Here is a 17,180-nt window from a genome sequence, read left to right as displayed (position 1 = left end):
GTTTTATTGTTCACCCGCAGTCCGTGTATTATTAATAAGGCGCGGACTCTACACCAACCCCGTCATTTTAGTTTAAACCCCCCCGAACAGTGCTAGCAAAGCTCCCCGCAAGGATATTTGTCCCGTTCTGGTTCAGGTGCAACCCGTCCGACTTGTACAAGTCCCACCTTCCCCAGAAGCAGGCCCAGTGATCCAGGAAACTAAAGCCCTCCCTCCTGCACCAACTCTTTAGCCACGCATTCATCTGCTCTATCCTCCTATTCCTTTACTCACTAGCACGTGGCACCGGGAGTAATCCAGAGATTACAACCTTTGAGGTCCTGCTCTTAATCTGCTACCTAGCTCCCTAAATTCTTGCTGCAGGACCTCATCCCTCTTCCTACCCATGTCATTGGTCCCAATGTGAACCACGACCTCTGACTGTTCACCCTCCCCCTTCAGGATGCCCTGCAGCCGTTCAGTGACATCCTTGACCCTGGCACCAGGGAGGCAACAAACCATCCTGGAGTCACGTCTACGGCCACAGAAACGCCTATCTGTTCCCCTTACGATGGAATCCCCTACCACTATTGCTCTCCCACTCTTTTTCCTCCCTTCCTGAGCAGCAGAAGCACCCCTGGTGCCAAAAAGTTGGCTGCTGCTGCCTTCCTCTGGTAAGTCATCCCCCTCAACTGTATCGAAATTGGTATACCTGTTTGAGAGGGGGATGGCCACAGGGGTCCCCTGCACTACCTGCCTGCCTCTACTGCTCTGCCTGATGGTCACCCATTTCCCTTCTGCCTGTGCAGCCTTTACCTGCGGTGTGACCAACTCACTAAACGTGTTATCCACGACCCTCTCAGCATCGTGAATGGTCCAAAGCCCATCCATCCACAGCTCCAGCGCCGCAATGCAGTCTGCTAGTAGCTGCAGCTGGATGCATTTCTGGCACACGTGGTCGTCAGGGACACCGGCAGTGTCCCTGAATTCCCACATAGAGCAAGAGGAGCATAACACGGGGCTGGGCTGTCCTGACATGACTTACCCTTTAATTAATTTAAATTAAATCAATACCACCAATTTAATGATATACTCGAGGGCGCTTGCCTGCCAGCAGTCCCCGCTACACCACAGAGACCCTAGAAACTATAAACCACAGAATTTAAGTTTTGTGAAGAAGGAGAAAGAGTAAATACTTACCAACCAATCACTTACCCGCTTTCTGGTGACGTCACACTTGGATTACTTTTTACCTCTCTCCTTCCCTCGGACTCAGGAGATTGGAGACTGGTACGCCTTACCTGGTCTCGGAGCTGTTTTTAAAGTTGCCGCCGCTCAGCCTCGTTCTCTCGCAGGTCCGCCCGCCTGCCTCCGCTGCTCTGAGGCCTTACCTGGTCTCGGAGCTGTTTTTAAAGTTGCCGACACTCAGCCTCGTTCCCTCGCAGGTCCGCCTGCCTGCCTCCGCTGCTCTGAGGCCTTACCTGGTCTCGGAGCTGTTTTTAAAGTTGCCGACACTCAGCCTCGTTCCCTCGCAGGTCCGCCCGCCTGCCTCCGCTGCTCTGAGGCCTTACCTGGTCTCGGAGCTGTTTTTAAAGTTGCCGCCGCTCAGCCTCGTTCTCTCGCAGGTCCGCCCGCCTGCCTCCGCTGCCCTAATAATTCACTTGCAGCTTATTCAGGAGTTACTAGGACTTTTATCGTTCCTGGAATAAACTATGAATCTCATTGTTCGCATTGTGCACCTTTTCTGTCTAACCCTAACCCCCTTCCCCCACCTCTCCTTGTGCTCCTGAATTTACTTCCGTCATTACGGCACTTCTTTGCTAGTTTTAGATGGGTCATATTGGGAGTATCGCTACAACTGTTATCCACATCATTATGCAGTTGGTAACCAGAGATTCTTTGGAGCAGGACTACTCCAGTATGTTTTGTCGTTCCCTCTTCCCAAAGGAATGCTATGCTTCCATCCACCCTTCCTTCTAAAAACCTGGTACAAAACTAGCAACATTTACCCAGTGAGGGTAAACAAGTGAATGTCACCCAAATCTGACATTCCATATCATAACCTCCAGATAAAGAGGCTAGTGCACCACCCCACTAACCTAACACAACCAGTTTAAAAACTAGTGAAACTCCATTCCATTGGTAACCCCAAAATATGGAGAGGTTAGTTCTGATTCAGTGCATTTTACACTGCAAAAACACAGCCATTTTGTGGGGGGGGGGGGGGGGGGGAAACATCCCATATCATTTCAAACACAGATCAAAACAACAAATCTAATTGTCTCCTTAAATGAAAGGCAAGTGGTACATATCTATTATTTTGTATTCTTTTATTACTGCATTCAACAGCAGGACCATTTATTCACATCTTTAGAAAAGATCAAAAATGTATATTGTAATAAATTCTACACACAAGATGGACTGGAAATTCCAAGTGAATCACAGTAAATTACTTCAGTTACTGTACTGTATTCCATAAGTTTGGTGTCTCATTTTTATTCAGCACGTAATAAATGCCAGATGGAACTAACAGTCATTACTTTTCCTCCTGACTTGCTGCATATATTTCCATTATTTATTGCCCGTATTAGGTTCAGATAATTAGGGCAACTGCCCAACTACTGATGATAGCAAGTAAAGTTCACCCGTCCAAATGTTTGCAAAGTCTCCGTACTTTTTCTTTCTTATTCCTGTTGCCATGCTTTTTCCATGGTTTTCCTGCCACATTTTCCATGCTGGCTCCAGTCATTGGTGTTGGGCCAATGCCAAGCTTGAGTCCCATTGCTGTTTGAACTCCTTTTGTCAAAGCACGTATATTCTCCTTTTACAAGTATACAATTTACATTTAATTAGTCAATTGTAAGCATTTTGTAAATCTGTTACCAAAACTGCTTCGATTCACAGGACAAAGTTCTGCCACACACAAGAATGAGTAAAGTTATATTAAGAAAATCCATGTTTGAGGATTATGTTGATTTGAGAGGACCCCCAAGAAGGCCCCAAACACCCCAAACTGTCTTTTAAGAATCTGAATCCAGTCAAAACTCATGTATTTTGTAGATGACAAACTTTTTTAGGATCATGAGTTCAGAATTACATAAAACATGCATCTTCTTGTAAAGTTTATGTTATAAAGAGTATTACTATTAAATTGTGTTTCTCTTATTACAAATTGTTGCTATTTGCCATAGCAACATAACCATATGAATATTTGAAGCTCCTCAATTTTATTCTCAGGACAGTACAACTGTAATTTTCTCTTGTGGGTATACTAAAAACTAGAATTCGTATTATAAACAGTATTTTGTCCAAATGTACAGGGATATGCACATCATTTGATTAAACAACCTTGCAATTATGCCTTGCATTCTAGTTTTTACCCATATCAGGCTCTTGGCATTGAAATCCATTCCATAAGAATCACACCATTGTGCACCCTATTTGTTCTGTTTCCTTACCTGATGAAAGAAGCTTTTGTCCACATAATTTTCAATTCTTTTCACTTGATGTTGCTTCCCTTTGAGCTGTGTACCATTCTTGTCACATATAACAGCACATTCTTCAAACTTAGCGTGATGGAATTGGAAATGAACAGGATCAATAGCAGGTGGAGGGTGGCAGTACAACAGCTTGCCCTGAAATTAAAAGAAAACAAACATTTTCAAAGCACAAAATCTATTCATATCCAGTTATTCATGTTACTGTCATATGCAAAATTGCTGCTGTATTTGCTAATGTAACAAAATCAATTGCACCGAAGTAATTAATTTCATGTGAAGCACTTTTGAAATGTGAGAAGGCAAACCAATCTTTCTTTTCAGATGACTTACTGCTAACTCCCCAGCTATAGACACTTCCTATGTAGACTGCATTTCAATATCCAGCCATGAAGTCAGCTGAATACTTCTGCAGAAATGCTCCGCAACTAAGCTTTGGAAAAACATTCTTCTTGTTCTTAATCACAGTGGATCAGAGAAAACTTTCCACCATCCCAGACGGACAACAATGACAACACATGCCCCCTTCACTGCAAACTGCACCAACTTGTGGCAGTTCTTCAGATCAAGTCATACATGAGCAGCCCATCCACTATAATCATGCGCTACTTTATACTCAGTAGATTTCAACTCATTGTAGAGCATTATAATTTACTTCAGTTACAAACAAGTCAGAAGCCATAGTATATATTATAACAGAATTACAATATTGATGGGGTTAGATGAAGAAGGGTGGGAGGAGGCTTGTGTGGTGCACAAACACCGGCAAGGACCTGTTGGGCTAAATGGCCTTGTTTCTTTTCTGTAAATACAATATAATAAACTCTTCTGCCACAGGAAGCAGTTTCTCCTTATTTACTCTATCAAAACCTTTCATGATTTTAAACACCTCTATCAAATCTCCCCTTAAACTTCTCTTGGCAAATTGTCTTGCCACCTTCAAAGATATGTGTACGTGAACCCCAAAATTTCTGTTCCTACACCCCCTTTAAAATTGTACCATGTAATTTATTTTGCCTCTTTTTTCCTTCCAAAATGCATCACTTCACACCTCTGCATTCACCTTCATCTGCCATGTGTCTGTCTGACTTCTCCTGAAATGTTACTATCCTCCTCACTGTTTACTATATTTCCAATTTTTGTATCATCTGCAAAATTTGAAATTATGCCCTTTATACCCAAGTCCAGGTCATTTATATCAAAAAAAAGCAATGGTCGTATACCAATCCCTGGGGGACACCACTGTATACTTCCCTCCAATCTGATAAACAACTGTTCATCACTACTTTCTGCATTTAATACAGACCAGCCAGTTTCCCCATCTAAAGTTGCAAGAAAAAAAAACTTATGCACGGTCCAATGGTCCACCCAAGCAATTTACTTTACAGCTGACGGCAAAAGTCTGGCGGGACATCCATTTGCAAGTATTCATGCAGGGGAGGTGCCCGAGGATTGGAAAGTGGCAAATGTGACAACATTGTTCAAGAAAGGGCTCAAGGACAATCCTAGTAACTACAGGCCGGTCAGTTTAACATCAGTGGTGGGTAAAGTTTTAGAAACAATAATCAAGGAAAAAATTAACGGGCACTTGGAGAGGTTTAAGCTAATTAAGGAGTGCCAACACAGATTTGTAAAAGGCAGATCGTGTTTGACTAATCTAATCTAATTGAATTTTTCATAGAATCATAGAAAGTTACAGCACAGAAGGAGGCCATTTCGGCCCATTGTGTCCGCGCTGGCCAACAAAGAGCTATCCAGCCTGATCCCACTTCCCAGCTCTTGGTCCATAGCCCTGCAGGTTACAGCATCCCAAGTGCACATCCAAGTTCTTTTTAAATGTGGTTAGGCTTTCTGCCTCTACCACCCTTTCAGGCAGTGAGTTCAAATCCCCTCTAAACCTTCCATCAATTACTTTAAATCTGTGCCCCCTGGTTTTTGACCCCTCTGCTAAGGGAAATAGGTCCTTTCTATCCACTTTAGCTAGGCTCCTCAGAATTTTATACACCTCAATAAGGTCTCCCCTCAGCCTCCTCTGTTCCAAGGAAAACAAACCCAGCCTATCCAGTCTTTCCTCATAGCTAGGATTCTCCACTCCAGGCAATATCCTTGTAAATCTCCTCTGCACCCTCTCTACTGCAATCACATCTTTCCTGTAATGTGGTGACCAGAACTGCACGCAGTATTCTAGCGGAGGCCTAACTAGTGTTTTATACAGTTGAAGCATAATCCCCCTGCTCTTGTATTCTATGCCACAGCTAAAAAGGCAAGCATTCCGTATGCCTTCTTAACCACCTTATCTACTTGGCCTGCTACCTTCAGGGATCTGTGGACATGCACTCCAAAGTCCCTTTGTTCCTCTACACTACTCAGTGTCCTACCATTTAATGTGTATTCACTTTCCTTGTTAGCCCTCCCCAAATGCATTACCTCACACTTCTCCGGATTGAATTCCATTTGTCACTGTTCTGCCCACCTGACCAATTTATTGATATCTTCCTGCAGTCTACAGCTTCCTTCTTCAGTATCAACCACACAGCCGATTTTAGTATCATCTGCAAACTTCTTAATCATACCCCCTATATTCAAGTCTAGATCATCATTGATATATACCACAAAAAGCAAGGGAGCTAGTACTGAGCCCTGCAGAACCCCACTGGAAACAGCCTTCCAGTCACATTTACCCTGTGCTTCCTGCCTTTTGATGAAGTAACAGAGAGAATTGATGAAGGGAATGCCATGGATGTTGTCTACATGGATTTTTGGAAGGCATTTGATAAAGTACCACATAAAAGGCTAGTTAACAAAATTGAGGCTCATGGAATAGGTGGGTCAGTGGCAGCTTGGATAAGGAATTGGCTAAAGGACAGAAATCAGCGATTTGTTGGAAATGGCTGCTTTTCAGACTGCAGTCGATTGGTATCTGGAGGATGGTAGACAGTGGTGTTCCCCAAGGGTCAGTGCTGGGGCCACTGCTTTTTTTGATATATATAAAAATGACCACACATTGGAATACAGAGTAGAATTTCTAAATTTGCCGGTGACACCAAACTTGGGGGTGTGGCAAACAGTGAGGATGATACCAATTGACTGCAACAGGACATAGAAAGGCTAGCAGAATGGGCAGACAAGTGGCAGATGGAATTTAATACAGAGAAATGTGAGGTTATGCATTTTGGCAGAAGGAACAGGGAGAGGCAATATACACTTAATGGCACAGTTTTAAAGAGTGTGCAGGGACAGAAGGACCTGGGAGTTAATATGCATAGGTCCCTGAAGGTGGCAGGGAGAGAGTGGTTAGCAAAGCTTCATAAATAGAGGTATTGAGTACAAAAGTAGAGAAGTTATGCTGAACCTTTATAAAGCGCTGGTTAGGCCACAACTGGAGTATTGCGTCCAGTTCTGGTCACCACACTTTAGGAAGGATGTGAAGGCACTTGAGAGGGTGCAGAGTAGATTTACCAGGATGGTTCCAGGGATGGGGGATCTTAGCTACAAGGACAGGTTGGAGAAGCTGGATTTGTTTTCATTAGAACAAAGTGAGGTTGAGGAGTGATTTGATAGAGGTGTACAAGATTATGACGGGTTTGGATAGGCTAGACGGGGAAAGACTGTTCCCACTAGTTGATGGAACAAGAACTAGGAAACACAGATAGAAAGTTTTGGGCAAGAGATACAGGGGGGGCGTGAGGAAAAACTTTTTTACGCAGTGAGTGGTGAGGACCTGAAATTCGCTGCCGACGGAAGTGGTGGAAGCGGAGACACTCAATGTTGTCAAGGGGAGACTAGATAGGCACTTGAGGGAAATAAACTTGCAGGGCTATGGGGATAGAGCGGGGTAATGGGACTGACTGGATTGCTCGACAGAGAGCAGCCACGGCCGCGATGGGCCAAATGGCCTCCTTCTGTGCCGTATGACTCTATGACTCATCTACCAGTGCGAATATGAATAAAACTGTACAATCAAACAGTTTACTCACAGTTACATAATCTTTCAAAATATATCGAGCTGTTCTAGGTTGGTCTGGTTGTCCATGTGCAGTCATAAAACCTCTCATGTCTGTAAGATAGCAATATATTGGATAATTGACAGTTACTTAACTGTTTATTGAACTTTTCTAGTATAAGGAGTGCTATGTTCCTCTTAATACAAGTAATTATACCACATTCTAACCAAATTGTCTGACAGAAACAAAAAATACAAGCATCTTTGAAAATATTAAATAAAAAAGATAGTCTGTGACTGGAAGTCTCTTTCAAATACATCAAGTACTATGCTCATATTCCTTTAAACATTTTCAATGCATTCCAATCTTTTGCATTAGTGCCAAGTAGTTTTAGCCAAGAGAATGGATTAAATTATCTTCTCCCTTCAAGTAGGACAGAGATGAGAAGACAAGTGGCACAGGAACTCCGTATTTAAAGTCATGATCCAGAAGGCAGTTGTGAGTTCAGTATATGACAATCTCAACTGCATCGCATTCTCCTCTTCCCCATTGGAACATTGGGAAGGGCAGGCCACTAATAAAACAATCAAGTGCCAACTTTAGCCTACTCACATTCTACAGCAACACATGGGTACAGTCTCTCTGCATATAAAATAAACACAGAAAATGATTGATCTGCAGGACCGTTCCATCAGCATTTGAAGTGAAGAATCATGTTAACATTTTGGGTACAGACTTTTCGTCAGAACTGGAAATTAGAAGTGAGCCCCTCAGTAGCACTGAGCCAAACCGGGGAGGGACGAAAGAACAGGTAGAAGTCAAGAATCAGGATGTGGACTCCCGTTACAGAAGCAGTTAATAGGTACCTTGGGGAGGAGGCTGAAATGATGGAAATCGCAGTTTTGTCCACAAATGTGATTCTGATCTCCCTGTGACTTACCACTTAAAATTCCCACTCTTGGCCTCCCTACACTGTTCTAATCAAATACAACATACTATGTACATATATGACGTGCATTCTCCCTCACAATCAACTCCTGTTTCAAATGAGTGGGAGTTAGGGGGAGGGCGAGAACTATTCCCCAATAGAAAGGGAAATGGGATAGCGTAATAATACAATACTGTTAATTAGGTCCACGCCTGCATCTCTCCTGATGGTTTGTTGCAGATGGGGCAGCAGGTTACCCACCCCAACCTCTCAGTGGAGGTATGATGAATGGTTAGTAGGAAAGACATGAAGAAAAAGTACAAAGTGGTACGACAAGTACAAATAGATATTTCAAATTCCAGAAGATGGTGCTTTTAATAATTAATGCTAAATTAAAATCGGACTATTAATCATCTATTATGAAGGCAGACAATGACATATTAAAGTGAATTTCGTCCATAATTTAAATACTCATCATAGTAATAAATCATTGTAAGACTTACATCCATAGGCAGTTAGTAGCTCCTCAGAAGTAGGATGTCTATTTGGATCTTCATCCTCTCTGGGTCGGATGATGTTAATTCCATATGTGGCTTCCAAAACATGCCTGGGAATATGCTGGCAGACATAGCCCAGTCAAGGAACTCAATGTACGTGTGCTTTCAAAACTAGATGGTGATAATTGTAACCCACAATATGTAACAAGGCACTGTGGTAAACCACGTTCACTATCGTTAGCACTGTTCACCACTGTTCGTTATAACTGTATCACTGACCACTATTGTATCACGGTACGAGGTCGCCTCTTGCCACACTGCTATACCTGGGATGACCACTGCCGACTCCGCCTTGGCTCCACCCACCAGGCCAGGTATAAAGGTGAGCGACTGGCTGGTATTCCTCCTGCTTGGATCGGATCACCCACGAGAGTGGGCTGTTATTTAGTCAATAAAAACCTTTAGTCACCTTCGTAACTCTTCGCCTTTTATTGGAGGAATTGATAGGTATATCAATTTTATTGACTAAATTTAATGATGTCCGACAACGAGTCACAACCGGCGGAGGAGCCACCAGCGCAGCTCCCAGGAGCACAGCCACACCAGCCAGCTTGGCTGCGAGCCCTCAGACCGCCGTACCTGGACCTGAACCCACGAGCAGCAAACTCAGCCGCAGACTTTAAACACTGGCTGGTCTGCTTCGAATCATACCTGAGAGAATCCAGCGTCCCTCAGGCATCCAAACTAAGTGTCCTGCAGGCACAACTGAGCCCGAGAGTATACACTCTCATCGAGGACATGACTACCTACGAGACCGCCATCAACCTGCTGAAACAGAAGTACCGGACCCCGGTAAACTACATGTACGCTAGGCACCTCCTAAGATCACGGCCGCAACAGCCAGGAGAATCAGTAGCCGAATTCTCACAGGCGCTATATGCACTCGCCAGGAACTGTGACTTTAAATCGGTGTCGGCAGCCGAAAATACTGAAGATAATATCCGCGACGCATTCCTGAAAGGCCTACGGTCCGAGTACTCACGGCAAAGACTGCTGGAAGCTAAAGACCTCAGCATGGAAAAAGCTGAAGCCCTCGCTATCTCCCTGGAAGTGGCCCACCAAGATCAGGAAGCATTCACCAGGTACTGCTCGCGACCCTGGGACTCGGGCCCGACCCCTACCACAGCACCCTTCCCAGCGCCGCCCCCGGGACCTACCTCTGCGTCGGCGTCCCGGACCCGACCGGCCCCGCCACCCCCGGCACCGGCCCCGACATCGGGCATCCGCGATCGGGCCGCCGGCTGTTTTTTTTGTGGCCAGGAGAAGCACCCGAGGTCGCGCTGCCCAGCCAAGAACTCCATATGTAGAACCTGCCTGAAGAAAGGCCACTTCTCCAAGGCCTGCAGGAGCGGATCCTCAGAGGCCAGCAGTGCCGCATGCGAACTATGGGGGCGGCCATCTTCGTTTAGGGCAACTGAGGCCAGCATCCCCACACATGAGTCATGGGGGCGGCCATCTTTGTTTAGGGCAACTGAGGCCAGCATCCCCACACATGAGTCATGGGGGCGGCCATCTTTGATTAAGGCAACCGACCCCAATAGTGCCTCATGGGGCCCTACCTCGTGGGAGACGCCATTTTACTCACCACGCCCGACCGCCTCGCCCGCAGATGACAACGACTCGCTCAGCTACACACTAGCTTCCGTCACCCTGGACCAAGCCCGCCCGCACCATCTGTCCAAGTCAATGATGGACATCAAAGTGAACGGCCACGCCACGACCTGCCTGTTCGACAGCGGAAGCACGGAGAGCTTCATCCACCCAGACACGGTGAGCCACTACTCCCTCTCTGTCCTACCAACGCGCAGCCGAATCTCGATGGCATCGAGGTCCCACGCCACGGACATCAGCGGCTACTGTGTCGTGACCCTGTCGGTTAAGGGCACGGAGTATAAAAACTTTAAACTCCTCGTCCTCCCCCATCTCTGCGCTGCCGTCCTACTAGGGCTGGACTTCCAATCCCACCTCCAAAGCGTAACCCTAGCATACGGTGGACCCCTCCCCCCACTCACAGTCAACAACCAGCAAACGTTAAACCGCCCACCGCGTAACACCTGCAGCCTCTCCACCCTCAAGGTCCCGCCACCCTCTCTGTTTGCTAACCTTACCCCTGACTGCAAACCCGTCGCTACCAAAAGCAGGCGGTATAGCGCCGGGGACAGAGCCTTCATTAGCTCTGAGGTGCGGCGCCTCCTGAAAGAGGGCATTATCGAGGGGAGCAGCAGCCCCTGGCGTGCCCAGGTCGTAGTCGTAAAGACCGGCGATAAAAACCGCCTGGTCATCGACTACAGCCAGACCATAAACAGATATACCCAGCTGGACGCATACCCCCTCCCCCGCATATCTGACATGGTCAATCAGATTGCACAGTATAAAGTATTCTCGACCATCGACCTGAAGTCGGCCTACCACCAACTCCCTATCCACCCTGAGGACCGCCAGTATACCGCCTTCGAGGCGAATGGGCGCCTATACCACTTCCTTAGGGTCCCCTTCGGTGTCACTAATGGGGTCTCGGTCTTCCAAAGGGAGATGGACCAGATGGTTGACCAGAACGAACTGCAGGCTACATTCCCCTACCTAGATAACGTCACTATCTGCGGCCGCGACCAGCAGGAACATGACGCGAATCTGGAGAAATTCCTCCGTACGGCCCAACGGCTGAACCTCACCTACAATAAGGAGAAATGCGTGTTTAACACCACGCGCCTTGCCATCCTCGGCTGCGTAGTGGAGAACGGAATCATCGGCCCCGACCCAGAAAGAATGCGCCCCCTCATGGAGCTACCCCTCCCCCACTGCCCTAAAGCACTTAGGAGAACCCTGGGGCTTTTCGCCTACTATGCCCAATGGGTACCCAATTACGCGGACAAAGCCAGACCCCTCCTGAAAGCCACTTCCTTCCCCCTCACGGAGGAGGCGTGCGCGGCCTTCTCCCTCATTAAGGGAGACATAGCCAAGGCCACGATGCACGCAGTGGACGAGTCCATCCCCTTTCAGGTGGAGAGCGACGCCTCCGACTTCGCCTTAGCCGCCACCCTAAACCAGGAGGGGAGGCCAGTGGCCTTCTTCTCAAGGACCCTACAGGGCCCCGAGATCCGACATTCGTCGGTCGAGAAAGAGGCCCAGGCGATCGTGGAGGCAGTACGGCGCTGGAGGCACTACCTGGCAGGCAAACGATTTACCCTCCTCACCGACCAGCGTTCGGTGGCTTTCATGTTTAATAACAAGCTGAAGGGCAAAATCAAGAATGACAAGATTTTGAGATGGAGAATCGAGCTCTCCACCTACGATTATGAGATCTTGTACCGGCCAGGCAAGCTGAATGAATCCCCTGATGCCCTTTCACGAATGACATGCGCCAGCGCGCATATCGATAGGCTTCAGACCCTCCACGACCAGCTCTGCCACCCCGGAGTCACCAGACTCTACCATTTCATTAAGGCCCGCAACCTGACCTACTCCATCGAGGAGGTCAGGACCATGACCAGGAACTGCCAGACCTGTGCGGAGTGCAAACCGCACTTCTATAGGCCGGACCGAGCAAGCCTGATCAAGGCCACCCGCCCCTTCGAGCGCCTGAGCATCGACTTTAAGGGGCCCCTCCCGTCCTCTGACCGTAATGTGTACTTCCTCAACATCGTTGATGAGTACTCCCGTTTCCCCTTTGCCTTCCCCTGCCCCGACATGACCAGTAGCACGGTCATTAAGTGCCTGAATGCCCTCTTCGCCTTGTTCGGGTTCCCGAACTATATACACAGCGACCGGGGCTCCTCCTTCATGAGCGAGGAACTCCGGCAATTCCTCCTAGAGAGAGGTATTGCAGCAAGCAGGACCACCAGCTACAACCCCAGAGGTAACGGTCAGGTGGAAAGAGAGAACGCGACGGTATGGAAGGCCGTCCTCTTAGCCTTAAAGTCTAAGGGCCTCCCAACCTCCCGCTGGCAAGAAGTCCTCCCGACAGCGCTGCACTCCATCCGGTCATTACTTTGCACGGCCACTAACACCACCCCCCATGAACGAATGTTCGTTTTCCCCAGGAAGTCGACTACGGGAACCACTCTACCAACCTGGCTGACCGCCCCGGGGCCGGTCTGGCTGCGGAAACACGTGAGGACCCATAAAACGGACCCCCTGGTCGAGAGGGTGAACCTCCTGCACGCCAACCCCCAGTACGCCTACGTGGCGTACCCAGACGGGCGGGAGGACACTGTCTCCCTACGAGACCTCGCACCCTCAGCCGATCCGGAAACACCGCCACCACCCCCCCCAACCTCAGTCCAGGTAGACGGCATGCCGGAACCCCACGAGCCCTCGCCGACCACGCAAACACCAGCATCAACACCGGATAAGGCACCAGCACCGGATAAGGCAACACCACCGCTGCGGCGATCGGAGAGGCTTACGAAGCCTCCGGACAGACTGACCTACCAGAATTGGTAGTACACTTCACCCCGCCGGACTTAATTCTAAACAAGGGGTGAATGTGGTAAACCACGTTCACTATCGTTAGCACTGTTCACCACTGTTCGTTATAACTGTATCACTGACCACTATTGTATCACGGTACGAGGTCGCCTCTTGCCACACTGCTATACCTGGGATGACCACTGCCGACTCCGCCTTGGCTCCACCCACCAGGCCAGGTATAAAGGTGAGCGACTGGCTGGTATTCCTCCTGCTTGGATCGGATCACCCACGAGAGTGGGCTGTTATTTAGTCAATAAAAACCTTTAGTCACCTTCGTAACTCTTCGCCTTTTATTGGAGGAATTGATAGGTATATCAGGCACATGTGTAATATTTCAACTATAAGTCAATAACAAATACAGGTAAATGGCTCTGAGGAGGAGACAGGAAGATAACGTGAAGAGAAACTACAAAGCAGCAGGGAAAATACAAATAGGGATTTCACTGATTATTTTTAAATTACAAACCAAGCATTAAATCTCTTATTATGAAGCCACACAGAGACATACTAGAATGAACTTTATCCATAATTTAAATACAATATACACAGCAAATTTAATGCAACCAAAAATAATTCAGGCAATCGCATTAATTTACCCCCACACAAAAACTGAAATAAATTAAATGCTTTTTTATCTTGACCCCTCTTCCCCATTCATTTCCATGACACTGTCCTCAAGTAGAGAAAGCAAATAGCTTAGTCAATGATTACAAGGATTTCAACACAAACTCTTGAGTTAGAAAATCGGTGAGCAGAGCAACATGAAGTTAATGCCTATACAGCTTAAGAGCATTGAAGGTTTAGCTTAAAATGTTCTCAAAATGTAACCAGTCATGGAAAATGTACATACATTTTCACTACAATGCAGTGATTACACAATAAAGTTCCAGATAAAGAAAAAATACAAAAACTTAAAAAATCCATGCTTGCTGCAGTCATTTCTATTAACCAAATGAAACCCACACCTTACTGTCAAGGGGATATTTTCAGTTCTAGCTGCTTAAATTAAGTATTTGACACTGGTCCCAGTGTCAAACTACAAAGCCACAAGTGTGTAATGTCTAGTCAGATCCACTCGCTGTTCAAAAAGGCTAGCAGGAGAGCTAAAAAGCAAGTTCCTGTAAGCATCTGAAAAATAGAAATAGGTTAACAATGTTTTGAGTATAGACCCTCTGTCAGAACAGTGATAAAGGGTCGACACCCAAACCACTGATCTGAATTTTCCCTTTGCAGATGTTGTTAGATCTGCTGTGTTGATCCAGTATTTTCTATTTTTATGTAACAGGAACTATGTGGTGTTTTGGTTATGGAATTGGCAAATAGTTTTTTCCTTTAAAAAAAACTTTAAAATTACAGAAGTAGAGAACCTCATACTGTTGCACCTCCAAGGAAGAATGTGACAGCTGCATGTGGTTGATCATGTAGTTTCTAAAGATTGGCAACACAGAAGATTTATTGCTTTGAATGCAATAGGTAAAGGGAACATTTTGATTTAGTTTTGTTATGAGAGCTTTTCCATACTGCTTTCGAGTATTTCATTGTCAGTTGACTTTTTTTTAAGGCGTTAATAGGGAATTATCTTGTCCCCTCACAAAATTTTAAAGAGTGACCAGCAGCAGTGACACTGATAACATCTCTAGATCCATCAAACCATGTTATCACTCTTTAATAACAACAGAAAATGCTGGAAAAACTCAGCAGGCCAGGCAACATCCGTGGAGAGAAATTAGAGTCAACGTTTCGGGTGAAAACCCTTTGTCAAGACTAAAGAGGCACAGGGAATGAAATAGATTAAGAGGCCAGGCTGGGAGAGAACAAAAGAGAAGAGACATTAAGAGGTATTCAAAATGAGATGAGGTGGTGATAGGATTAGTGGAGACAAAAGACAGCTCTAGATTAGGTGTGAAATGCGCTGGCAGAATGGGAGACAGCTGCCATGTGGGAGAGAGAGGGAAAAAAAAGGGAGGGGGGGGGACCAAAACAAAGGTGTGGATAAAAAGTATAAGTAAAAATGTAATAGGGGCCGAGGTTAGGATCTGAAATTGTTGAACTCGATATCGAGTCCGGAAGGCTGTAAAGTGCCTAATCGGAAGATGAGGTGCTGTTCCTCGAGTTTACGGTGAGCTTCCGTGGAACAATGCAAGAGGCCGAGGACGGTGAGGTCTGAGTGGGAATGAGGCGGTGAATTAAAATGACAGGCAACCGGAAGCTCGGGGTCACCCTTACGGACTGAACGGAGGTGTTCCGCAAAGCGGTCACACAATCTGCGTTTGATCTCCCCAATGTAGAGGAGACCACATCGTGAGCAGCGAATACAGTATACTAGATTGCAAGAAGTACAAGTAAATCGCTGTTTCACCTGGAAGGGATGTTTGGGGCCCTGGACAGTGGGAAGGGGGGAGGTATAAGGGCAGGTGTTACATCTCCTGCGCTTACACGGGAAGGTGCCAGGCGAAGGGGAAGAGGTGCTGGGGGTGATAGAGGAGTGGACTTGGGTGTCTTGGAGGGCGCGGTCCCTACAGAATGCTGAAAGGGGAGGGGAAGATGCGTTTGGTGGTGGGATCACTTTGGAGGTAGCGGAAATGGCGGAGGATGATCCGTTGAATGTGGAGGCTGGTGGGGTGAAAGGAGGACAAGGGGAACCCTATCGTGGTTCCGGGAGGGAGGGGCAGGGGTGAGGGCAGAAGTGCGGGAGATAGAACGGACACGGTCGAGGGCCGTGTCAACCACGGTCGAGGGCCGTGTCAACCACGGTCGAGGGCCGTGTCAACCACGGTAGAGGGGAATCCTCGGTTGAGGAAAAAGGAAGACATGTCGGAAGCACTGGTGTGGAAGGTGGCATCGTCGGAGCAGATGCGGCGGAGACGGAGAAACTGGGAGAATGGAATAGAGTCCTTACAGGAGGCAGGGTGGGAGGAAGTGTAGTCCAGGTAGCTCTTTAAATTGTGTGTGTGTGGGGGAAGAAGGGAAAGACGACTGCCACTGAGCTAAAAATAAACAATGAAACACTCAAATATCATTAAAAAACTCTACATTTTAATAGTCCCTTATGACATTTCACAGCTGGAAAGCATTCTGACCACTTTAAAATTGGTTACACTGAAACTAGCCTGCTCGGTGGAATATGCAAAATTGTCTAAATCAGGTCTCCCGCCACCAATGGCTCAGAATTATGTAAATAGAATGGCCTAGAAATTGGGTTGGGGCGCCAAAGTCGGCGGAGTGCAGGATTTAGCCCAGCAATCGGAGTGATACCGATCGCCAGAAATTCAGTTTCAGTGCCCCTCGAGGGACACAGGGAGTGGCTCGAGGCGCTCCATGTCCCTCTTAGGGCGCTGAAACTGATTATCGCAGCGCAACGTGCCGCAGCGCCACATGCTGCAGCACGGCACGCTGCGGTACTGCAGGCCTTCCTCCCACTGTTAAGGGGGAGGTGCCTGCAACAGCGCGATCCGCGATCGCCGGCAAATGAGCCCGGCACCAAGGAGAAGTGCCTGGCTCTCGGGAAACAGCCGGCAATGCCGCCGGGGGGGGGGGGGGTGGGTGGTTAGGAGGCCGGGGACGGAGGTGCTGGCAGGCGGCCACCGAAAATGCGGCCGCCCCGCACCTCCACCTTAACTTGCGCCGCTGCCGGCACAGTAAGGTCCCGTGAACCGAGCGCAGGTAGCGAGCGGCGCAACTGCGGCGTTCGCTACCAAATATCGCGAATGGGGCGCTGCGCACACCGATGACGTCATCGGTGGCGGCACAGCGCAAATGCCTAACGCCACCATTAGCGCCCCTACTGAATATCGCCACAGACGCA

General features: G+C 47.5%; 1 protein-coding gene across 1 annotated transcript in view; it reads right to left on the bottom strand.

Moving 5' to 3' along the window:
- Positions 1–2,292: 2,292 nt before the first annotated feature.
- lsg1 (large 60S subunit nuclear export GTPase 1) overlaps positions 2,293–17,180 on the bottom strand; it is a 42,661-nt gene continuing 27,773 nt past the window's right edge. The window contains exons 11-14 of the mRNA XM_085990218.1: positions 8,852–8,975; positions 7,454–7,533; positions 3,438–3,614; positions 2,293–2,800 (exon numbers count right to left, since the gene is read on the bottom strand). Of these exons, the coding sequence (XP_085846344.1) occupies positions 2,621–2,800; positions 3,438–3,614; positions 7,454–7,533; positions 8,852–8,975 (561 nt within the window). The 3' untranslated portion in view covers positions 2,293–2,620. The remainder of the gene's footprint in view (positions 2,801–3,437; positions 3,615–7,453; positions 7,534–8,851; positions 8,976–17,180) is intronic.

The sequence above is a fragment of the Somniosus microcephalus genome, chromosome 6 (genome assembly GCF_052327205.1).
Source record: "Somniosus microcephalus isolate GS21.2 chromosome 6, FLI_Smic_1.0, whole genome shotgun sequence".
NCBI lineage: Eukaryota > Metazoa > Chordata > Chondrichthyes > Squaliformes > Somniosidae > Somniosus > Somniosus microcephalus.
This window is presented reverse-complemented; position numbering and strand designations above follow the sequence as displayed.